The sequence below is a fragment of the Gadus morhua genome, chromosome 19 (assembly GCF_902167405.1).
Source record: "Gadus morhua chromosome 19, gadMor3.0, whole genome shotgun sequence".
NCBI classification, from domain to species: Eukaryota; Metazoa; Chordata; class Actinopteri; order Gadiformes; family Gadidae; genus Gadus; species Gadus morhua.
In genome coordinates, this window is record NC_044066.1 from 8269064 (window position 1) to 8294113 (window position 25050).

The 25050-nt window shown below is 45.5% G+C and overlaps 2 protein-coding genes across 13 annotated transcripts in view; both read right to left on the reverse strand.

The window, feature by feature from the left end:
* The window catches only part of shc3 (SHC (Src homology 2 domain containing) transforming protein 3), a 23039-nt gene extending 16658 nt beyond the window's left edge, over nt 1–6381 (reverse strand). The window contains exons 1-5 of one of the 8 annotated variants that reach the window (XM_030342310.1): nt 6093–6381; nt 4846–4920; nt 4499–4590; nt 2573–2682; nt 1–648 (exon numbers count right to left, since the gene is read on the reverse strand). The exon at nt 1–648 is cut by the window's left edge and continues 433 nt beyond it. In XM_030342310.1, the coding sequence (XP_030198170.1) occupies nt 1–317 (317 nt within the window). In that variant the 5' untranslated portion in view covers nt 318–648; nt 2573–2682; nt 4499–4590; nt 4846–4920; nt 6093–6381. Of the gene's footprint in view, nt 2395–2572; nt 3356–4498; nt 4591–4845; nt 4921–6092 lie in introns of those variants that run through there. The other 7 variants (XM_030342306.1, XM_030342304.1, XM_030342308.1 and 4 more) reach the window with 7 other exon arrangements.
* A 3745-nt stretch (nt 6382–10126) lies between these two features.
* The window catches only part of sema4d (sema domain, immunoglobulin domain (Ig), transmembrane domain (TM) and short cytoplasmic domain, (semaphorin) 4D), a 34379-nt gene continuing 19455 nt past the window's right edge, over nt 10127–25050 (reverse strand). For all 5 annotated transcript variants that reach the window (XM_030342288.1, XM_030342291.1, XM_030342290.1 and 2 more), the window contains 14 exons: nt 23200–23333; nt 21625–21770; nt 21398–21460; nt 20846–20944; nt 20400–20493; nt 19798–19914; nt 19217–19365; nt 17836–18011; nt 16739–16895; nt 15698–15920; nt 15080–15192; nt 14339–14508; nt 13937–13983; nt 10127–13348 (listed from right to left, as the gene is read on the reverse strand). In XM_030342288.1, the coding sequence (XP_030198148.1) occupies nt 12255–13348; nt 13937–13983; nt 14339–14508; nt 15080–15192; nt 15698–15920; nt 16739–16895; nt 17836–18011; nt 19217–19365; nt 19798–19914; nt 20400–20493; nt 20846–20944; nt 21398–21460; nt 21625–21770; nt 23200–23333 (2782 nt within the window). In that variant the 3' untranslated portion in view covers nt 10127–12254. The remainder of the gene's footprint in view (nt 13349–13936; nt 13984–14338; nt 14509–15079; nt 15193–15697; nt 15921–16738; nt 16896–17835; nt 18012–19216; nt 19366–19797; nt 19915–20399; nt 20494–20845; nt 20945–21397; nt 21461–21624; nt 21771–23199; nt 23334–25050) is intronic.

Consider the following 25050-nt stretch of genomic DNA (forward strand, 5'->3'; position numbering starts at 1 on the left):
GAGGGCAGGCCCTTGATGCCGAGCAGGCTGCCCGAGTTGCTGAACTTGAGGTGCGACACCTTATTGATGAGGGTGCAGAGGGTGGTGCCCCCATCGCCGTCCGGGTGGTGGTCCGAGCCCTGGCTGCCGACGGCGGACGGCGAGGCGGCGGCGGCGGCGGACGGGTGGACCTCGGCGGGGGCGGTGTAGGGCGTCACGGCGGAGGCTGGCGAGGGGGCTGCCGACACCTTGGAGTTCATGGACAGGCCGTGGAGGAGGTCATCGACGGACGTTACGGACTCATTCCTGAAGCGGTTGTATTTGGTACGGTGAAGCATGCCCTTTTCTCTCTCTCTCCCCTCCGCACCCGCGCTCTCTTTTTGCTCTTTGTGCTCGTTCGCTCTCTTCCGGCTGACCGACACGCAACCTGCCCCCTCTCGTCTGTCCCCCTCTCTCTCTCTCTCCCTCTCTCTCTCACGAGCGTATTGACAGGGTTGTCTGAGCGGCGGTACTTATTGCCCACTTCTGTAGCATAGCAGCGGTGGCACCGGGCTGCCAATGCCTCGCAGCAATCACACAGGCCACCTGACCGTAATGTCCCCCTCCTGTGTTGACGCGATACAGCGGCCGCCTGCGCTGCTCAGCCTCAAAATCCTCGCCACCCACAGGCTGCAGTCCGGTCCGGAATCCGTCAGTCACATCAACCAAGAAAAATAACTCAATAAACGCAAAAACAAAAACAGAGAATCGGGAAGAGGTAGGGGGGCGGGGGGGGGGGAAAGGCTCAAACGCAAGACCCTAGCAGTAAAAAATCTAAGCGCAACATGGACAGTTGGCTTGTTTTTGTTCCGTGGCGACGATACAAATGTTATTGATCCGTGGACAGAAGAGACCAGAGAGGGGAGGAGAGAGGAAAAAGGGCTGCGTGTTAGTGATGTTGATGGATTCGGCCGGCGAAGGTTGCTGCTGCCGGGGAAAGAGAAAACGGTATCTGCTGCCTGCCTGCCTGCTCCGAGCTAAAGCATGACTCACTGATCTGAGAAAAACCTGCTCAACAAAAGGCTTGCTGAACACTGCAATTCACTTCCTGTTAGAGGGCGAGAGAGAGAGAGACAGAGGGAGAGAGAGACAGAAGGAGAGAGAGAGAAAAATCCTCCCACATACAGCACACTAGAACCAATCAATTCTCAAATTTGCCAGTCTGATATTTCTCATCCATTGTAGAAACGCTTTTGTATTTCATAATGTTGAATTTTATCGCAACATTTGAGATTAATATGCTACGCTGTTATCAAGTCAATCGATTTCACAAATAAACCTGGCAGTTTCTTTAAAATCCAATCCAGGGTAAACGCTTTTTTTTATGAATGAATTGCAGTTTTCATTAACTAACTATAATGACTGAACACCTGAATAAGCCTGGTGAAATGATTTTGTGCAACTAGCCCCTTTTGTCATCGCAGCTAAAATAAATATGACTTCAAAACGACCGCAAACAGACTTTTCTGCATTTGTAATAAAATGCTCCTATTTAAATACCTCGTACATACGCCACCATGGAAGATAATAAGGGAAGATATCTAGAAAAGAAAAAAATAGGAAACATACGAAACAAAACCATAGCAACAGCCCAAAGCCAATAACACCACTAACCATGTAAAACCATGGAAAGGAAAAAAATGACTCCTGGCCTTCGATCTTCGTATTTTAATCCATAAATTGGTGGACCTCTAAAATATCCGCCATTCTATTCATCTGTGGATCTTGAAAACGATCATAACAACCACAAATCATCATCTAAACACCATGGTCTGTCCTCTTCTGTTTACATAAGCATGTTCTCAGTCCTTTGTCAACATTCTGCAACAAAGGATTATAAAAACGCCGAACCGAGAGCGGCGACAAACCAATATAGTTTCCGATAAACGTCTCCGAAATAACACCCGAAAGAACCATGCGATAGACTGATGATCCACTAGGTCCTGGTATTAAACCCCTTAGCCTCTCCGTGCAACCAGACCTACTCGAGCGCCGACAAAATACCCACGATACGTTTCCCGGGCGCACATATGTCAATGAAACCAGCCGGCAGAGAACCAGAAGCAAGGGGAAGTCTCGTTCACGCCGTCAGCGGCCAAGCCTCGTCTTCATCCCCCGACTCCTTATGGCGGAAAAACAGAGATAGAGAGCGCGGATCCAGACCCCATTCATGTAAAAATGTCCCCGGGAGCATCTAGCGGAGGAGAACGACTATCCATTCATAAGCAGCTCCCTCGCTCCTTCTGCTGCAGATTTCGCACTGCAGTCCCTCCCAACATCTCTCTCTCTCTCTCTCTCTCCCTCCCTCTCTCGCTCTCTCTCTCTCTCGCTCTGCTTCCTAGCAAATATAGAAGAAAGCACGTATTGCTTCTCCCTCTGAAAAAACAATGAGAGATAAAAAAGAGGAGGAGGTGGAGATGTGCCAGCAGGATTTCAAAAGGTGCAGGGAGCAAAAAATCGAAAGGAGAAAAGATGGAGAGGGAAAAAGGCAGAGGAGGATATAAGGTGTGCACAATTTAATATTTTATGTGAATGACATCGCAGGCAGGCATACCAATGTTTCTGTGAATGGAAGCTGGGCCTTTCTGCCTCTGCAAGGCAATCCCTGGGGATGGCATGGCGTTGTCCAATCAGGAGCCGGTAGGATGACTCATTCAGGGAAGGCTTGCAGAATAGTGGAACGAACCATTTGGAAGGAGGCAGTGTGTTTAATGGGAGATGTTGACCAGGGTAAAGGAGATACAAACGACATTAGAAATATGACATACATGGTGTTTATGGTATTATAATGTGAGAGCTAGAGGATGGAGAAGGTGAAAGATGTCTATGGTAGAAAGAAAAATAGGATACTAATGTTGCCCACCCCTCCTTTGTCTTGATAACTGTTTCTATTAAGGGTTATTTTTCAACATTCATATAAACGTTGGTACATTCATGCATTGCGGTAATGTTTTACGCATCATTATAAAAACACGACATTAACATAAAAACTCGGCCCATGTGTTTCCTTTTGTCAATAATATGTTATGTTGATTATATTTCTAAACATAATAAACACAAAACGATTTTCTGAAATCAATGGATGGTTTAACATGTATTACTGGGGAATAATCAAAATAAGCTCATATATTCTACTTGTATCCGTAGCTTTTATAATCAAACAGTATATACAAAGTATGCTGGTATTATTAATAAGAACTGCAGTCATGCTTATCTACATTATAATATTACAGTTGAAAGACCTCAAAAGATAGGATTATTGGATATAAATAGACCCAATACTATGCAATACTTGTCCTACCATGTCCCTGTATTCCTAATGCTGTTGATGTTATTATTGTTATTATTATTATTATTATTATTATTATTATTATTATTATTTAATAACAGGCTGTGTCCAACAGTTTTACCAACATTTTGTCTGTTAACTTTTGGAGGCATTGCAGAGCGGAAGGGAGACAGGTAGGGAGGGGGAGAGAGGGAGGGAGGGAGAGAGAGAGAGAGAGAGAGAGAGAGAGAGAGAGAGAGAGAGAGAGAGAGAGAGAGAGAGAGAGAGAGAGAGAGAGAGAGAGAGAGAGAGAGAGAGGGAGGGGTAGAAAGAGGGAGGGAGGGGAGAGAGAGAGGGGAAGGGAGATGGAGAGAGAGAGGGAGGGAGGGTGAGAGAGTGAGAGAGAGAGAGAGAGAGGGGAAGGGAGGGGGAGAGATGGAGAGGAAGGAAGGGAGCGAGCGAGAGAGCATCCTCAGGCAGTGATGCTTCAGAGACCACTTCACTTGACTACTGTTGCCAGGTTACTAAAAACATTTGAAAAGCAAGAGTTATTTTCAAAGTAGAAACTAGCCAAATAATGAGACATAACGAATGCTATAGCATAGACTGACACCAACACTTGGCAAATTATGTTTTGAGCTAGGTCATACGTTTTGATTTTGAACAACATAAGCTTGTATACTTATTGTATGGTGTGTTTTATTAAACACCATGAATGAAGTATTAAAGTAATTGTAGTTCAAATTATTTTGCACATTATTAGATTGTACCGTACCATATAAAGAACCAATTTTAAACAGTAATACAAGTGGACAAATATAGAAATAATAATAGTAGGAATTAGTTCTGCTGTTTTTTCCCTGAGGTGTACTACCTGAATGAATACCAAACACATTGTACATACTATGTTTAGGCAGATATATTTTTTAGGAATTATGCCCAATTGATATATCCAGCATAGTCCTTGTTGTGGACTTTTTTGACTCAAAGATGTAAAACCCGCTGTCTCAAACACAAAACAATGTCAATGGGGCAAAATGCAGGTAGGTAAAGTTGTTTCTATGCTAAACCTAGTGTCCCTTAGCAACTATGACTCAGGGGGATTTACGTTTATCAGAGAACCAAACGAGGGATTATAAAATGTTTTCAGGTACATGGTTTCCGGAGTGTCCACTCAGAAGATGCATGACGGACTGATCAACTCCAGCTTACCATATAGGTAGACCACCAGTGGACTCCTTCCAGCCTTTGGGAGCACTCCCACATTGGGACTGGTGTGTGTCAACTGATTTTGTTATCATCACCTGTGATTATATTAAAGGTGCAGTGTATATATAGGGAGGGTCCTCTTTATGGAGCCCACCAGGTTGCAAAGACGTTTCTTCAGTAGCCTAGAAAAAGCGTAACGGATCTAGAGAGATAACTGTAGCAATAAACCCTACCACAAGGAGGAACAATCAACAATCATAAACACTATACTACTTGCAAACTATAACCTATAGTTTTGCAGAATAAATAACTATTTACATTTGATAAATGTACATCCAGGGAGGTCATACTTGATATTGGATGCTGGCGATAATGACATCATTTAGAAGTACCCACTGGCACCTTGCAGGCCACTGTAGCTTCTCCTATGTCGTCGGAAAGGAAGAGGTCAGAGGTGGTTTTCAATGGGTTGCAATCAGCAACCTTTCCGCTAGATGCCACTAAATCCTAATCACTACACCTTTAACCCGATTGCAATTATTCTGGTGCACCTGAATGGAGCTTAATGAAATGAATGGATAATTATAGCACTATTGACCAGCTCCGTGGGGGTAGGCTGGTTCGGTGCATAGATTTACACGGAAAATACACGGTATAGAATTAAATAAAACTGGCGTGCGAATTAATTAATGTAATGCGAACCGACCCGCACCCTCCTGTGGAAATGGCGCAAATTCTGTGTACTTTGCAATTTCATAAGACATGATGAATTTTCAGTTTTATAACTGATTGTCTTATTTTGTCTGAAGGTGACGTGGGGTACTTATTGTTTACTGTTTACATATTAGATAACACAATTCAGGCTGTTGCAGCTAGTTCAGGGGAGAGACTGTATGACACTAGGTGGTACAACCAGAGACAATAAAAAAGAATTGCCTTCTGCATTTTTGTTTTTCTTTTCCCTTCATTGTACCGAACTCGTACCGAACCGTGATGTCTGAACGAACCGAGGTATGAACCGAACCGTGACTTCAGTTTACCGTTACATTCCTAACAGGTACTAGACTACACTTAAACTAGTAAAGATAAGTCAATAGCCTGTGCCCCTGTACATAAGTAACAAAGGCAACAATACTAAAGATTAAATTCCATTAATGTCGTGTGGATTATATTCAAGGCTAACCGCTTAATCCGAAACATATACAAGATTGGCAGTGAAATGGCCAATAGAGGGCAGTGTTGATCGTCTGTGGAGCTCCATTTACTAATCACAAACAGGTTGGTGTGGATATTACTATGTTATACATCATGGACGCTTTAATTAGGTGGAAAGCACCACCTAAGGTGCATGGCATCTGTTGTTATTGCAGCTTTTCAGCCATTCACACCCATACCTTTTATTATTCTATGGTTTCCATATCATATTATAGATATATAGAACCTTCAGAAGATGCCCCCTTGAAACACAAAGGTCACATAAAGGACTCAGACAAACACGTTTGTGAAGTTTAGCGTCAATAAAAGGAAATTGCTCAGAAACGCCATTATCACTTAAACCATAACTGGGATTCACGCTGAATCATCTGTGGACCCTTACCTCATGGCCCCGGAGTGACCGATCCTAGATCACTAAACCCACGGTGTGAAAGTCGTTGTCATGTCGTCGTCTTTACCTCAGGACATAGCCGACCCGTGGCCATCTTTTCAAATATTTAGGTAAACTTTTGCCGCACGTGCAGATGCGAGGCTTATCGGCCTTTTGTTAGTCCAAACATTACTGCAATAAAATGAAATGAAATTCGCCGTGTTCCACTAACACCATTCCTTTTACTTCTACGGATTGTAGCGGTTAATATATCACACAGGAAACTGTAATAGCTGATTGGGGGCCGAACTTGTTTTGAAAGAAAGCGCTTCAGCGACCTAGTTTTCGAGTTTGGCTAAACTGCGTCCCCTAGCGCCCATTGTTCATTAAATTATTATATATACAATATATATCAATATTGATTTAATAAACAATGAGAGCCAGAGGGCGCAGTTGGTCTACATTATTGTATACCGCACATTAACTTTCTCAACAAAAAAGACATTAAAAGAAATACAGTCTAGCCTGTAAATTCAACTTGGCTGTCCTGAAGACAACCTATAGCTGCAGCCCGAGCATCTTAACCATGGACCTACTAAAGAAGATCTTAACCGAGTCATGTTAATAATGGTGAAGGAAAAATTGGTCTACACAAATGCAATTTGCCTTCAGTCTCGATTCGCCACGGAAATTAAAACTGTAATACCACATTAAAAACAAACCGGTTTTCTTTCATACAAGACTCTAAACTAAAGGATTGATGTGCATTAGTTTGGTCTGGGATGTATCTTATGACTAGCTTGTGTGTGGCTTCCTGTGCGTGCGTGTGTACGTGCAGTTACAGCCATAGGATTTCTATACAAACATAGACTAAAGACAGAAACTAAAGAGTATGACCTTTAAACAGCATGCTGGAGGCGTTGGTCTACTGTAGAACAAGACCATAGTCCATTTAGCAGCAGCAATGCACAAACAAATTACCTTTACGCGATTTCAAATTCGTTACCGACGTCACTGGCTGTCATCACACAAGGGAGTGTTTTTTTTTTAAAATGGGGAGCTTTAATCTGCATGGTACAAACAGTCTTGTCACGACTGACTTGTGAAGGAGTGAACTTGGAACATGCAAATGCCCTCGCTCTCATAAGTAACACCCTCACACACCTCAATGAAAGGAGTTAACCAGGCTCCCAGTACAACATTTTTATTTGTGACCTATAAAGAAACAACCTGTTGCAACCCGTGACAAAAGATAAATTCAGAACTTTGCTTCAGAGCCTCAAGAATTATGCATTTTTTAAAAATTGTCCAACCCTTAGCAAGTGACGATAATAATACTCAAGAAAAGCAAGATTGACGTCAAGTGAATATTAAGATTGTCATTCATCCCACAATACAATCAAAAAGTGAAAATGTGTTATTGTTTCTATCACACGTACATGACACAGGGGTGCTGAAGGACGGTGAAGCAAGAGAAAGGTGTAAACTTTACACATAGGGTGCTTTCAACACATTAAGACCAATTTTCTGTGATTGCCTTTGCTCTCCCACCCAGAACTTCTATTTCTTATTTTTCACAGTCAAAAAACTGATATTACATCCAAGACAAAAAATAATAAACAGACTACAAATGAATAATTAATGAAAGTTAAGTAAGTGAACCGATTAATGTATTATACAATTAACGATAGATCATATACCCTCATATTATAAAGGCCCCTTATTCTTTCACCACCAGGGGTCATGTTGATGAGCCTTTACTAGCCATTTAATGTGCAAGGTTTCCTTCTGGCTGGAAGCAGCAGAGTAGTGGACTGGATCAACCCGATTAAGTCGAACCGTCCGTCTGGGTGGACACGCCACAAAGTGACAGATTGTGAAAGGGCTTGAAATGGCTCATCAACCTCACACCTAGTGGTAAAACAAGGGCCCTTTAAGGCAACAGCTAAATCCTTTCCCCAGAGTATCCAGCACAGCATGAACACCGGGGGACCCCTTAACAGAACACAGGGTGTCAGAGTAAGGCCTATGCATTCCGTAGGGTCTTATCAAGACTTTGCTACAATGCCCTGACATCACAATGCGTCAAGCTGTGACATCGTGAGGCCTGCTGGTACACCAACGTCCAGGACTCTGGACGTGGACAATGTGTTGCTCAGAGGATGGTGATGATGTAATGCACGCAAAATCCTCACAGAGCTCCATGGCCATCGCAGCGATCCTGAAGACAACAAAGGAGTTCAGATCTTTGAAAAGCTAATTACAAGTAAGGCTGGGAACAATACAAAGCATCACTAACTACTACTACAAAAAGGCATCAAACATTTTTTTTAAAAGGGTGGGAATAGCTCCTAAATGTATCAAGCTAGGAACTAGTGACAATAATTAAACCAAAGAAGTCGTGTGTAACTATTACCCAATAACCCAACCCCCACTGCAATGTCCTCATTAAGAAGCTGCCCAAGCCAGCACTTATGGTCCAGAGTAATTTGGACTAGTGGTGCAATGAGCCCAGTAGGGCTCCTCAGACCTGAAGGGGGTGCCCCTCACCAGGACGTAGACCTACCCAGGCGTTCTCCCATCGTTTGAGCAGGTGCTCGTGCTCCGTGAGGGCTCCTCTCCACTGGGTCAGATCTCTGGCCGGGACGCTCTCCTGATCTATGCAGCAGGCAACCAGAAGGAACCATAACTGCCTAAATACATTAACACAACTCCCGAACCCGTCAGCGTTATATTTTCCGTGCTTACTTCATTGTGAGCTGTTCTTACGCCAGTTAAGTCACAGGAGTGACAAGAATAAGTACAGGACAAGAAAAACATAATTTATTAAGAATAATTTGACAAGGCAATATCCGAAACAGCAATGGATATCCCTCCTATTGGTTATTTATCCCTCTCTTGCCGTTAATCCCATTTACCTGAAGGTCCCAACCCCTCTCTTTTCTCCGCTAATCCCATGTAACAGAAAGTCCTGCACACTTTTTGCCGCTAATCCCATATAACACAAAGTCCCGCCCTCTCTCTTTTCGTGGCTAATCTTATAACAGTAAGTCCCTTCCTCTCACAAATCACGCCGAATCAGACAGAGCATCCCATTCCAGGTGTTCTCCATGGTGAGCCGGGAAACAAGGTTAGCTCTCGCCCCAGTGCTTCCAGTACACTTGATGACCATTGGTCAGCACAAAACCCCTCCTCCTCACCTCCGATGGGAAGGCGGAGCTCCACCTCAGACACGTCGCTGCCGGCGCCGGCCTCGGCCACACAGCTGTAGTAGGCGTCCTTGATGAGCGGCCCCCCCTTCAGCCAGCTGCTCACCAGCACCTCGCTCGGACCCAGCTGCAGGCGGTACTCCATGATGGGCGTGTCCATACTGTGGCCATTGATCAGCCAATGAACACGAGTGTCGCTCGGGCCTGGGACGGATGTGATTGGACAAGCCGTGACTCGTTGCAACAACAAAAAACGAAAACCCAACCAAAAAAATATAGAGGATTCTTGAGTTGAATAGGACGTGCGTGAAGGTGCAATACTTGCCTTGGCTGTGTCCTTGGGGATATATGTTGGTTTCAACACACACTGCACTGCTTTGTTAATGGGAGCCGTCAGGATTAGATCATGCATGGGTCAGTTACTTGTCGGTACCAACGAAAGACTCAAGCTAACTCGATGCATTTCTCTGCCACATTGAGTGGAATGACCCAGGCTTCCAAATATAGACTCCTCATACAAGTTAATGCATCGTTTTTAGTTTGTGTTATAAGTAACTGTTTTCAAAAGGAGTAACCAAAAAAGGGCAAAGGACACAGGCAGCGGCATCTCTTGTAAAAGGCACATTATTATCAAACTGCTGTTTGGTTGACTCAATTTGATCCCAACTGATTGATGAAAACTATTTTTGCCGTTCAAACCATCCGAAGTAAATCCTTGCGGTCATTGAATTGTTGTGGTTTAAAACCATTTACAATATTTCTTTATTCAGCTTAAGACCAAATAAATACAAATAAAGTCGATTTGACTGATTTTAAACTGAAAGACAAAGTCAAGTATTTTAAAACATTTGAATGTAACATTTATTCAAATCCCCTACAGCAGTATTCAAGATTTCCGAGAATCTATTTACATATTTAAAGGTATTATTTTCTCCATATATACAAATATATTTACACTTGTTTACAGGCACAAAGTTCTGGATAAAGTGTTGAAAAAAAAATATGATACAATGAGTCTCTATTCTTGAACATAGAAAAAAAAAAAGAAGCAATCCAGAAAAGTCCACCTCAAATGTCCCAAGACCCTCCGGCCAAAAACAATCAGGACTCGCACGTTAGTAACACATCAAGACTGCAAACCAGAACAGAGGGACGCTAGCAGAACAAACGATGATTTCCGCCAATTCTTGAGTACATTGACACACCTGCCCCTTGTTTAGGTTTTATGTCTCACACACACACACACACACACACACACACACACACACACACACACACACACACACACACACACACACACACACACACACACACACACACACACACACACACACACACACACACACACACACACACGATTGGCAATGTAGAAGGAAAATTCCATGCAAGAAAAAGCGGAGAGAAGTGATTAGAAAAGTAAATGGGGGGCGGGGGGCATCAACCTGCACTCAAGTTCCTCAGGGATGCAGTTAAGGGCTAAAGCTGGCTCGGACAGCGGGTCAAAGGTCACAAACACCACTCACCAAGGGCCAGGCAGAAAAGCAAGAAGGCCTCCTGGGCGTGCAGCCCCCAGGCCTGGTCCTTCAGCAGGGGGGGCAGCAGCCTCACCTCCGCCTCCCCCCCTCCCGCCACACCCACGCTGGGCTCGGAGGGGGAGGAGGACATGGAGGAGGAGGAGGAGGAGGAGAGGACAGAGCGAGAGCTACCTTCAGAAGACAGGGAGGCGGAAGAGGAAGAGGTGGCCGGGGCTGTGAGGGAAGAAAGGGGATGGGGGGGGGGGGGGATGGAGACGGAGGAGAGAGGAGTGAGGACAGCTGACGAAGAAGAGGGGACGTGCGAAAGGGAGGGAAAAAAGGTGGGGAATGACAGAGATGAAACTTGAGCAGAATAGGAGATGCAGTGATTTGAGACGTGCGTCAGTGTCAGTTAAATAATAGCTTTCTGGAAATACTCTAATACTTAAAGCTCAATTAAATTAAAAAGAACAAAAATACAAAAAATGCGATTGTATCCCAGGCTCATATTTCAGTGAAAAAAAGAGGTTTATCAAGCAAATGGTCTTAAATTAGACGCGTTATGAATGGTTATTGTCACACCATACTGGGGAATAGGACTAGTAGAAGTTAATATGGCACAGCACAACAACTCCGGGACGAACAGTTGAACGCCCTTCTTCAGCATGTCAGACTTCACGCGTCAGTGACTTTCTCAAAGTGGTTCCAATCCTCTTTAAGTCTTTTGCATTTTCCGGGTCAAATGTTATCAAGCGGTCAAAGTCTCCCCTGTCCATATTTATTGGATATCCCCTAGTTTCACACACGCACGCAAATACGTCGGAGGTTCAATCCTTCAAACGCACGTTTCCTCCATTCCGTTGTGGTCTCTCGTGTTGACATCCTCTGTACCGTCGGTATCGCTGATCGCTGCGGTCCACAGACATCATGCTCAACGGTGACAACATTCAAGAAAGGAAACGCAGGTACGATCCCCCCGTACCAAAGCCAACTCAGTCCCTGAGGAGTCACAGATCACACTTGGGATGGTTTAAAAACACGCCGCTCCCCCAGATATCTGGTAGCCCCAAAGGATCTACCATAAGTTTACAAAAGAAAAAAGTATCAAGACGCAGGCCCCAACACTGCACAAAGTTAACATGGCTCCAATCTGGTCAACATGAATTTAACTTACCAATTTGGTAAACAAATGTTTCCAATTTGGAATTTAACTAGAAATCTTTTTATAGCTGGACTACGGTCATCGGTTGTCCAATGATCCGTTGGTTCTATCGGAGAGTTGAGGGGGAGGCAAAACACTTGAGTTTACCACCGTCGGCATCGGCCATATTTTCACATTTCACAATTCTACCTCGAAAGGAAGCAGCTTGTAGAGTCGGACGCACTATAAATACTTTCTGTGCTCGGCGTGGGGGTGAATGAAAAAAAAAAAAAAAAAGCAGATTTTCGCGCTAGCAGCTCGGTTCGTCCGCGTCGGCAAACTCGATGTGCTGCGAGTCCGAGTCCACGTCGAAGGGCTTCTCGCTGGAGGGACTGTCGCTGCCGCCGCCGCCGCCGCCAAACCCGTGCGACGGGATCTTCCCGTTGCCGCAGTCGGGCTCCGTCTCGTAGCCCGTGTCGCGGAGCGCGCGCAGCTGGCTCTGGGTGGTGTTGGTGGCGGTGGTGTTGGCGGTGGGGGTCGGGGTGGGGGTCTGGCTGCCGTTCTGCTGGCCCTCGGGCCGCGGCGCCAGCTTCAGCTTCTCGGCGGCCGGGGGCTCCATGAGGCCGCCCTCGCAGGCGCGGTACTCGGGCCGCAGCGGGGACTTGTGGCCCCCCACCAGCGCGGCCCGCAGCCGCAGGCAGGGCGCCGGCAGGTAGCGCATGTAGCAGTTGTAGGCCAGCGCCGCCAGGAAGAGGAAGAAGAAGAGCAGGAAGAGGCAGAGGAGGGCCGCCGCGTTGCCCCGCTGCAGGTACTGCGCCGAGGGGTCCCGCGCCTCCGGGCCCCCGGGGGCCTTGGAGCTGGGCTGGAGGGGGTGGTGCCGGGGCTGCAGCCGCAGCGTGCCGCCGCCGCCGCCGGGGGGCGGGGTTAGTGGGGAGTCGGTGCGGGGCTGGGGGGGCGGCGGCGGCAGCGGGGGGGAGAGGCGGGCCGGGGTTAGCGGGGAGGGCCCCGGCGTGTTAGCGTTACCTTCGGGGAAGGGGTCGCCGAGCGGGCCGCTGCGGCCCAGCTCCGGGGCGGCGCGGCCCAGGTCCTTGCGGGGGCCCCGGGGGGCCGGGGGGGCGGCCAGCACCAGGGTGTAGGCGGCCACCTGCCGGCTGAAGTTCTTGCCGGCGGCCGGGGCCCACTCCAGGGACCAGCACTCGTAGCGGCCCTGGTCCTCGGGGCCCACGCTGTAGATGAGCAGGCCCCCCTCGCCGATGAAGTGGAAGCGCGAGGCCTCGGTGAGCGCCGAGCCGTTGAGCCGCCACGACACCAGCGCCAGGTTGGAGGGCGGCGCGCACGGGAGCTCCGCCGAGCTGCCCGGACGCACCAGCACGCGCCCGTAGTCCCGGGGGGAGAGCGCCGCCACTGGGGGGGGGGGGGGGGGGGGGGCAATGTTAAATGTTAAAGGTCCCGTGTTGTACCACCAGGTGTGGGTGGGGTTAGCCGTTACGAGACATTTTCAAAATCGGCCTCTTCTGACATCACAAGTGGGCGGGTCCACCTAGCTCTGTGCTGGATAGATGAGCAGCGTTGGCTACAGTCCACTGGGTAGGCTGGTAGACTGATCTATCCAGGGTTCATATGGTTGGACACGCTCACTTGTGATGTCAGAAGAGGCAGATATTCAAAACGGCGTTGGTATAATGTAAAACCTGGTGGTATATGTCACCTTGTGGTTCTTTGTTCTCTTTCATATGTCGTGATTTTTCTTTTAAATTTGATCACTGCCTATGTAAAGCAATAACGACCCTGGTGTGAAGGGTGCCCTTTAGAAAGTATTGCCTTGTTAGTAGGAATCTGTCTTCATAGGGAGTCAAGAAAGTTTTCCACCATCATTTGACATGAGTACCATCATCCAGCCAAGACCAGAATGTTGACTGTTCTCGTGATGAGGTCATGTCAAGAATGTTTTGTTGTTGTCTCATGCGCATCCAGTCATGCATCTTCTCTTACCTGCAGGACAGGAATCTGCGTCACCTTTTAAACTCTGGATCAGACCGCTGAAATGACAAAGAGCAGTGTGCTTAAAAGGTCAGTACGAGGAGCACCGAAAGAACAAAGGCTGACTGAGGTGAACGAGATAAATGAACCGGTTGTGGAAGTCTCGAAGAAATAAACTACATGGAAAACTTTACATTTACAAATCAAACCATACTGAAAAAAAATATTCATGATTATTTGATAATACTCAAAACAGGGGATACTTCATTGTTAATATTAGCTTTAGGATATGTTCAGGTGTTACATAAAGCTTATTCATTTCTGAAATGCATCAGATTTGACTGCAGATAGACAGAAACGTTTCCAAGGGTCTCCAGCGTAGAGCAAACTGCTCATAACAAAGTATCGACTCACTTCTGCGTTTCTGGGCGGTCGAGTATATTGACGCAGGCCGAAGAGCTGGGGTCCCAGGCACAGTAGGGGTCCCGGGCCAGCACACACTGGTCACATGACAGGTACTTCCCACAGAAGGCGGTGGGGGATTGGACCACGCCGGAGTCTGACCCGGCGTACAGGGAGCGGGTCTGTCGAAGGTACACATCCATGTTAGTATCAACCATACTGTACCATCAACCATACTGCGGCAGAGTCCATCTGCACCTCACTTCTGTGTGTAGAGGGTACTGGTGTAGTAAGCTATGAACCAGTCATACACTCGCTAGGTGGATAAAGCATTCTATATTTATATTTGTTTATTTATTCAGCTATCATCCCATCAGCTATCATCCCACATCATCTAAAGCGTGACTCAAATGGCTTTTGAAAGAGGGTTGCAATGTGTTGCTTCGTGTTACTAATAGTTGTGTATTAAGATGGAAACACAATAAGTATATGTTACATATACACACTAGAGCAAAGTTACAGATTACCAAAATATCAAACAGCATAGACTGCCATAGGTGGCGCCAAAGAGAACAGAAACAGAGCTTCAAGACTGCCACTTGAGGACACAGACGCATTGCATGAGTGCACAAACATTTCCCACCGTGAATCACGGTCAGGGAAAATCCCCAGTTCCCTGCGCCCAGAGTGAGTCACGGCATCCATTATATATAGTCGTTCATATGCATAATATATCTATCCACTTCCTCTGACCTCGGAGGACAACAGCAGGTTCTTGATGGCCCCGCCGCTCTTGATCAGCTGGATCTCCTCCACCACGTGCACCTCTCCTTCGTCCAGGACCGACTTATGCAGGACTCCGGTGTCTAGAGGGACAGACGCTTAGCCATTAACCTCCACACATGAAACTAGGGCTGAACCATTTGGGGAATGATCCAATTGCGATTATTTTGACCAATATTGCGATTGCGATTTAATATGCGATTTTTTACATTTATTAAGTTCCTTATAGTCTGTATTATTCACCAAAAAAGCAATAAATCATTCTTTAGTTTGACCAAAACAACATTGGAAGCAGTCAACATATAAACTGCTCTTTCCTTTAGGCCAGGCCTATGTGTTGAGATTAATTGATATAACATCTCTATTTATGAATGGTCAAAGAAAAATAAATATAAAACTTAGTCAGTAAAGGTAACAAATCACCCCATAAAAATATCACAGCCTTTGCGATTTGCCTTTCGCGTTCTGTTACATTGCGATGTCGGTTTAAATTCGACTTATCGTCCAGCCCTACAGGAAACCTGCCATCACTCAAAATCCCAAAACACTGCCTCGCTCTTGGGGCGTTTACGAGCGAGCTGCACCCACCGGTGCCGGTGAAGATGACGTCGTAGGCGCGTCCGTCCAGCGCCGTCACCCGGTCCACGGCGATCTGGGTGTAGTTGACGTCCTTGGTGATGAGGTGGGGCCGCCCGCCGACCGGCAGCACGGGGTCCTCCAGGAGGGGATGGTCTTTGACGAACTGCAGCGTCTTGTCGGGCAGGTGCAGCGAGCTGTTGATGTTCTCCTGCCGCATGGCGTTGTCGATGCACTAGGGGGGGGGGGGGGGGAGATTTGGTGGTTACGTTTTATAGAGAGGATGAACCGGTGATGACGCAATCACTGAATGTGAGGGCTGAGTAAGATGAGGAGTCTTTAAATCATTGTAGCTAACGTGATCTCTCATGACATTTGTGCCATATTTTATATCACTCGGTTTCTGGGAAGAATTTGTGAAAGATGTACTTTAAATTGTGGAACGCTAAAACTAATTACTTCATGTTGAAATTAATATAGAATATCAATGTGTTTCATGCAATTATTTGAAGTTCATTGGTTATGAAAACTTGGTGACGCAACCGTTTAATGTAGGGAGTTTTAACTGTGTCAGAACACACAGTTCAATCCACCCATGTACAGTATATGTCAAAAGGATTATGTCATTGACTCTATACTGTCATACAATTAACACAGAAGTTATGAAACTACATCATCCATCAAGACAGAATAGGGCTTGAACATCAGAATGCATTATGGGAGATTTGTTGGAGAGACACTCCCATTTTGAGGTTCAGTACTGTAAATTCCTAAACCAACGTACTATAACCTAGGCTAATGAAAACGTTGTTTTGCCGCTCCTAGCATGAGAAAAGCTGTGGTAGTTTAAAAAACAACTGTGTCCTCCCATAATGAACACACATTTCTCGATGAATGAAAAAAAACCATTCCTACTACCAAGACAAAAACCAACATTCCGGTGCATCCAAAATGGAGGTGATTGTGACGTCACGGTCAACAAGCCCATAAGTTAGCTGTGGAGACTTTTTGGGGGGGGGGGGGGGGTAAGGCTATAAAGAGAGGTCCTCTTACCGCTCCGGGCCGTGGCGACGGGGTGATGCCGTTGTAGCGGACCCACTTGGTGTGGGACTGCTCCACGGTGGCCTTCTGCATGTACTTCCCCTTGGAGAACACCTCGTCCACCAGCGCCATGTTGTACACACACACGGCCGAAAGGCCCACGTTGCCCCTGGTGGTGGGAGGAGGGAGAGACAGAAAGGGAGAGAGAAAGGTAGAGGATAAGGAATGGGTTTAGTAGGAGAGAAAAAGTGTGGGGGAAAAAGTAATATTATTTTAATGAATTTATTCTTTTATGCATTTATTGTTTTCTATGCATAAAAAATAATGTATTAATTAGCATATTTTGTATTCCATTTTAAGAGATATATTTAATATTTTTATCAATTATTTTCTTTCTCTTTATATGTTTTAGAATAAATATGGTATCCAACTATTGTGAGGAGGCATCCTGTTATGTCACCATGGCAGTTAGGCATTAGGAATACGGTCGATGAGTTTCGGTAATACAAGGCATCTCTAGTGTATTCCCAAAGCACTACTTAGAGCATGCAGATTCAATTCCATGAGTCCTTTTAAGAGCTGTCTGAATCCTCAATATGCCATTTAATAACCTCATGGCCGGGCATTAATTTCCTTTAGCCGTCCTCACCCCTCCCCTCGACTAGTTGGATAGGGTGTGTCTGTCTGTCTGTCTGTCTGTCTGTCTCTGTGTCTATGTGTGTCTCTCTGATACACAGATGGAAATACCCTTAGTGTAAAAACCCTGGATGGGAAATGAACATGTTTCATAAAAGGAAATTAAAACATCCATCAACAAAATGAAGACACTGTTTTGTTGATACAAAAACAGCAATACAGTACATCAAGGGAGTGTGAGCTGTACATATGATACAAGATGCATTATGTTTTTATTCTAAAACAAGGGAACAAGGCCAAGGCTAGCTGAATGTAGTGTTGATACATGTTCATTTAATAATGATGTCACATGAATAATAACTCATATTACAGTTAAAACACCACTAAAATTCTTAATAAAACATAAGAGGTAGAAGCCGAGGCAGAAAAATAATGGTAATAATTATAAAAATCATAAATATAACCCTACTGACCACTGGGATGTGAAGACGGCGTAGATGAGCGTGTTGCGCCAGTCCTCCGCCTCCAGGACGAACACGTCGTGCACCACGTTGAACACGAAGTTGAGCTCGGGCATGGAGCACACCAGCTTGGCCTTCAGGAAGGACGTCCACTTCTTCTGCAGCGTGCGCTGACCGCCCAGGTCTCCCTATAGGTGGGGGGCGTTCACAGACTTTACTACACACTGGTGGTGGTTAGTGAGGGCCCCCCCTTCAATGTAAAGCGCTTTGGGGACTTGAAAAGCGCTATATAAATTCAATGATTATTATTATTATTATTATTATTATTATTATTATTATTATTATTGGTCAAATGCTCATCGAATTCGGGCAGAGGGAGGAATAATAATAATATTGAGACGTTTTATTTCAGGGCACCTTTCAAACACTCTCAAGGTCGCCTTACAGTTAAGCCAAGCATAATACAATCTAAAAAAAGCCAATATAGTGAAAACAAACACATTTTTTAAATAAACAATGCAACAAAGTTGTTAATTTGGCTGGTGGGTGGAGTTAAGAGAGCGAGCTAGAGCGATTGAGGGAGAGAGAGATATAAATAGGGGAGCAAGAGATCAAAGAGGTTGAAGGAAAGACGAGTTATCTGGAATAAGGAACTAAAAACCACATTGACTTTAATTTCCCATTCGTGGTATGCTTCAGCAAAAGCACGCAGTGACATTGATAGATCTGCGGACTAGTGTAGGCCCTCGCTTTGTTTAGGGACATGTTTCGGGCAAAAATGTTCACGATATGATCAAACAGTGACAGTGTGTGTGGAGTGGGAGTACGAGTGTATATGGTGTGTGGTCCTGCCAAGCCTCACATGTAGGGCATTAGCTCTGCCGCCAGGGTCAAGACCCCCACCCCTAAGGAGCTGGATTCCAACAGGGCCCACCCATGCTAGGAATGTACGCACTCGCGGTATTGTAAGACGCATTGGTTGAAAGCGTCTTCCCAACGCCTGATATGATGGTGGATTATTTAAATGGGGTTGCGGCTGGCTTCTCGGTAGTTGCTTATCTATTCTTCGGAATCTCTGCTCTCATGAGTCATTCCTCTACGTTCCTAAAATAAGTAGTTTGATGAAGGATAACCGCATGCAGGCACACAATACACAAAACAGAAACACAAGCGACACACACACACACACACAAAATACACAAATTACACAGAAAAAAACGACACTCAAACACACAAACACAGAGAAACATGACACACAGACACCCCCATCCCCACAAACAAAGAGGTATATAAAGCCAGGGGAGGGGAGGGGGGGGGGGCGTGACGCAGGACGTGGGTGACGTGCACAGTGACGTGCACAGTGACGTGCACGCTGACGCGCCCGGCCACCGACCTTGCAGACGCGAGCCACCCGGGGGATGAAGAGCTTGCCGAAGAACTCGTACTCCACGGACACCTCGGTGAAGAAGTAGTAGATCTTGTCGTCCTCCCCGGCAGGACCCCCGCCCTCCCGGATCACGTCCGCGAACACGAAGCTGGGCTCTGGGGGGGAGGGGGGAGAGGGGCTGTGACTCCGTTTGGGGGTTGTGACTCAGCACTTCCGTAAAGGTAGCATTAAATCATCCCGTACACACAATGGTACGGCTGCGGACGTGACTTTGTGACTAATACACTGAATAAAAGACTTTAGAATTGTATCATCTTTCACAGTAGTAGGTTAAGGGCTTTACAGCATTTAGGTGCAAGGAAGGCAAATTACTCAACTAGATTAATTAAAGATAAACAAAATATGAAATACTATGAAATATTATTTTATTATGAATCTATACAAAATATTAAATACACACAATATATTAATAAGAAAGGACAGGTGGAGAGCCCTGCCTTAATGCCAATGTCATGTTTCTTGCCAAAATGGAAAGGAGTTTTGATTGGCTGCGTAGGGTGGCACGGGGTCATGTGACGCTGACTCACCATTGAGCCATGACGTGGAGTACTCTGTGCGCAGCAGGGCCTGCTGAGGGGAGTACCGCGAGATGATGGGTTCACTGCCCAGGAAGTTATACACCGTGCCGGAGTAGAGCTCGCCATCTGGGATAATCAAGGTTGTGTTGAGTATTAATAAGGACCAGGGCTAGTAGATAGGCTAGTCGACTTCCAGCCGAAAGGTTGTGGGTTCGAACCCCAATCCCCACAAGCTACCTGTAGTAAGATGACCTTGTAAACTATCTGCTTAAAAATTAAAACGATTACCACAATTCACTTTAAAGTGTTGGCTGACGGACATTTACATTTTCTGAAAAGGTAATAGTTCCTACCAGTATAAGATATTAATACATAGCATTATTCTTATGTCATATATCATCGTTTTTTGGAAAAAGCCACCTTGGTTGAGTTGTTTTGTCTTTGTCGACCTGAATATATCAGGGCTTTGGTGAAAAAGCCCAGACTGCGAGGGATTTCCTAAAAACTCTCCCAAATTATTTTATTATCTGGGATTACCGTAATAGTATGGAGGGGACAGGGCGGATGACCAAAGAACCTCTTTGTGACCCTGTTTCATTCTGTTTACTCACCAACCATGACGGTGGTGACGCTGTGCGACGGGTCGAACGCACACTTCCCCCGGCCGTCCTCCGCCCGGCCCTCCAGCACAAAGTCTTTGATCGACTGTGGAAGACACAAAGTGCAGAAACACAACAGTTGTTTAGCCTGACATTTTAGCGTTTTTTTTACAGCATTATAACGTCACGTAACATCTTTAGATTTTACATTTAGGGCGTTTGCCAGACCCTTTAATCCAAAGCGACATTTGTGATGTTTTAGGAAGGACTGTTGATTCAAACTCCGATAGGGGACGATGGGGGGCAGGATAATACACCTGCTATGGTGTTTGACACCCAGCTAAAAGGTACCGAGTTCAATCCCCAACATCAGCATTATGCATCCATGAGCCAGATACTACTGGGGTACTGGGGATAAACGCTGTGCTAAAACCATTACTAAATGACCGGTAGCTTACCAGATAGTCACACTGTGGTTGGAAGGCGTGCGTCCCACACACGTACAGGTGCTCCTCGTTCAGCACCTGCAGCACCCGGATGTAGTTCAGGCAGTCCTTCTGCAGACAGAGAGCAATGATCGTCATTATTCATGCCATCATTAACACTATTAGAGTCACAGTGTGTAATGTTTCATTAAGCTCGGAGCTTGAAATGGCCGAGACCTTTCTGTAGTCACTGATCGCTGATCAATGGTGATTTTAATAAGGTCATCAGTGATGAAATCACGTCCTCAAACTGATATATTCTACATAGAAACAATTCCGGCCAGGCTGTACCTCCCTTTTGTTACAATACTCTTACAATCAACACATACTTAAGTTTTCTATTTCGGAAAGGCTCTCGACTACCAACTGGGAAGGGGCTCAATTCACACATTCAGCCTATAATTATTACATCCCTGTGCCAACTTGTTTTCCACCATTTAAAAAAGAATGAGTCATAATCAGTTCTCAGAACCGATCGAAGAACACAACGACGGGAAGAACCCTTTCAGAGAGTTCAGCGCTCACCTCTTTAGATTTCCCCTTCAGCGTGCACATGCTCATAGGCGTATCCGCAACCTTCCACTGGACCTGGGGAGGTGGACAACCACAGTACATCAATCACACCCTCCCGTCCCAAAACACTCAAGGTTCAACATGTGATCATAATTATTACAAAGAATGTATCATGTATTTATCATCTTTATCATCCGTTTCATCTTTTGGCGTATTGGCTGCATCATTCGTGGCCGTACCTTGTTGTTGCGGACCGTCACGTTCCTCTTGCTCAGCTCAAAGATGGCCTCCCGGGCGCCGACGTACAGCGCGTCCCTCGTCTCGCTCAGCAGCAGAGTGGAGTAGTTGAAGACCCCCGGCTCGGAGAACTCCAACAGGTCCACGTCTGAGGGCACCAGAGGGGAGGGGGTGGGATTATATTATGAACGACGCCTGAAGCAGTACGCCGGTGTTAGAAAACGGTGTTGACGGGTCACCTTGGAGACACGATTTACAAAATGTGAATCTATGTCTGAGGGATAGACCTGTTGCTTGATTTAAATCTTGGATTATTTACAGCTTCAGACATAACATTAAGACAATCGAGTTAAAACAGCCCTGATAGTATTTGTAAAATAATACAATCTTTGGTTTAAAAAATAAATAGTAAGGATTATTATATGCATATTATACAGATAAAACATACTAGGAAAGACTTATTATTGTATGCCAACACATTTATCAGTTTTGGATAATTCTTGGTTTTGTAATCTTGTGTCCAGAGATCCAAATTTAGCTCCTTGTTAGCTATGCTTATGGAGGAGTTGGGCATTCTTGCGAGTGAGTGTATCTTTAGTTACCCCTGTGTGTTACTATGTATACTATCCAAGGCCTCATCGAGAACAGTGTACGTGTGTGCGTGTCCGTCTCTGTGTATGTGTGTGTGTTTGTGTATGTGTCTCTCAGTATGTGTGTGTGTCTTGCCACCAGGTGCAAAGCAGCTCAGGTTGCGCCTCAACAGAAACGGCATGTCGACCAAAACCAAACACCTGCCCCGAACGCCTCAGTGAATGAGCGAGAGAGAGGAAAAGACGCTTCCCTCCAGAGAGGGTGAAAGAGAGGGTGTGTGAGGGTGTGTCTGTGTGAAAGATTCAGTGGAGCTACTTAAGTTGCTGCTTACAAGAAAACAAAGACTTGGTGTTCAAAGTTTCAAGCAGGAAGAGGAGTATCGTCTCAGGGAATATAGAAGATATTCTGCCCAATGAAAAATGTCACAATAATACAAGCATACACGTTTATAGTTCAGCCTGTGTTAAGTGGTTGATGAGCCACAATCCAGACATTTGAGGGTAAATTTGATTTGGCATTTTGTATATATTGTTAAAATTAAGATGATTTAAGTTATTACCTAGTTACAATTATATATTCTAACTACATCTTAAAAAAATTGACCTAAAACATTTATTTTAGGGGACTCGAGAGTTATAGTAATGTCAAATCCTAAATAAATGTGCAATCAGTACCCGAAGCTCATCAAATCTTTGTTCAGCCATGTCTCGCATTATAACAGCTGTGGCAGTTTCAGACACAACAATTTCTCCACACATCGACTAATAATTAAAAAAAGTAATGCCTAAACAACGACCAAACCACTATTACTCCCAGCAACATTCCTTTGCGCCTATACTTCAAAAATGGAGGCAGTCGCTACGCTGTGACCACACAGTTTGAAAAGCCCTAAAGCGCTCTCCTTAGAGCCCAAAGAAGCCTTACTGGAAGACACGAAACAAACAGACGAGCCAAGAGAACGACGGTAAAAGGTTGTTGTGGGTTACCTTGGTGCTTCCAGGTGGTGCGGGGCCCGCTGTGGGGCCCGTGGCTGGAGACCTCCAGAAGGAGGCCCAGGAACACGCCCAGCACTCCCAGGCCCATGTTGGACTCTGCTAACCTGGGCACCGTCAGGTTCCCTCTGCAACACACACACAAGCACACGCCGTGAACACCAACAGGACACGTGACAGGATTCTCTTCCTTTCTTTTGATTGTGTGGGCCGCCGGTTGAGGCCTTAATCGTGGGTCTCATCAGATGAAAGCGTGCGGATGGACACCTAAGAGCTTTGTTTTCACATTTCTTTACCCGGATAGTTGAGCCGGTCATGAGCGGTACTAAAAAAAAAAAAATCATAAAAGCGTTGCAAAAAAAACAAGCAAAACACAGGCTAAGGCGGAGAACGTATCACGGTTGAAATATTAAACCGCCCCCCTGCGTCAAAACAATTCAAGGTCTTTAATAGGTAACCTTAAAACCACCAGCTGATCCTAATCAAAATAATTCATGCGCGTGACTCAGCTCCCGCCCTCGTTAAGACCTCCACAAATACCCTCCCGGTGGACATGCGATGCAAATGGACACACCCTGCAGCACAAACACACAAACGCTACACACAACCTGAACAGTTGTTCAGCCAGGTAACCTCAAACACAGCGCTGCAGAACGGCGGGAAAGCTTAGGGAAACAAAGACTGTGTTGTTCTCGATTTAAGTAATTAAAAATGGGGGGGGGGGGATTACTCAGAAGAAGCGATTCTTCTGAGAAAGACTTTGAGAAAGAACAAGACCCGATGAAGAACCACTGTAGGTTAAGTCAGACCACAGACCAAAGCCACCCTAGCCAGAAACGGTTCACTCTGCTACCGTCAGGAAGACGGTAGCAGAGCACCAGGACACGAAACACCAGGCTCAAGAACAGCTTCTTTCCGAGCACCACAAGACTCTTGAACTCTTAACCCTAAGATCCCTAATAAGCCCTACTAAAACTAGAATACATTTATTCTAGTTTTATTTAAATTATTTGTTGCTGCTCTATTTACTCTTGCACTACTTTTCATTTTTTGCATTGTTAAGGAGAGCTTAACAATGCAAAAAAAAACTGCTTTGACTGCTTGCCTTTTATGTTGTGCATTTGACTAACAAAAGAACTGACCTGAACAGATGATAACAGCAAGATGCTCTGGCTTTCCGGTATTCGTTCACAGAAAGCAACAACAAACACGTCGGAATGCAGATATACCCTTTTGAACCGGTGACTAATAGGCATCTCCTGTGACACGTAGCGAAGAAGGTAATAAAGTATGATCTTTAAAGACACCAACGTGAGGTCGACATCAGAAAGGACTGAAGCGCAGAGGCGGGCATATCAGGAGAACAGCCTTCCATCTCCTCGTCACGGTGGTGACAGAGCTGATGTCAACTAGGTCTTATCAGATGCGGCGTTCCAGCCCATGAGTCAATGGACGGAACGTTTCGTAGCAGCATCTCCTGGCTATCGACAGTTCTCACCTCACAGATAAGCTGTACTGAGGACAGCATATCACAGCCAACCAGAGAACTAGGAGTCATCTATAACTCTATAACCTGAATTATACATCACAGACAGGGGTTATGGTGTGTTATTTAGCACATATTTATGGATTTAAATTCTCTGCCAACATATTAAACAAAATACAATTTATGAAAAGATATAACAAAGCTGTTCTACAACTAGAACACATAAAATCATGCTTTGTCCAGCCAAAGCATTCATGTGGATAAACAAAATATTCGGGGGGGGATTTGGACTTAAACATTGACTGGGTCCTCCCACACAAAAATGTCCTTGTTTTGTGGTCAGCAACAAAATAAGCCCC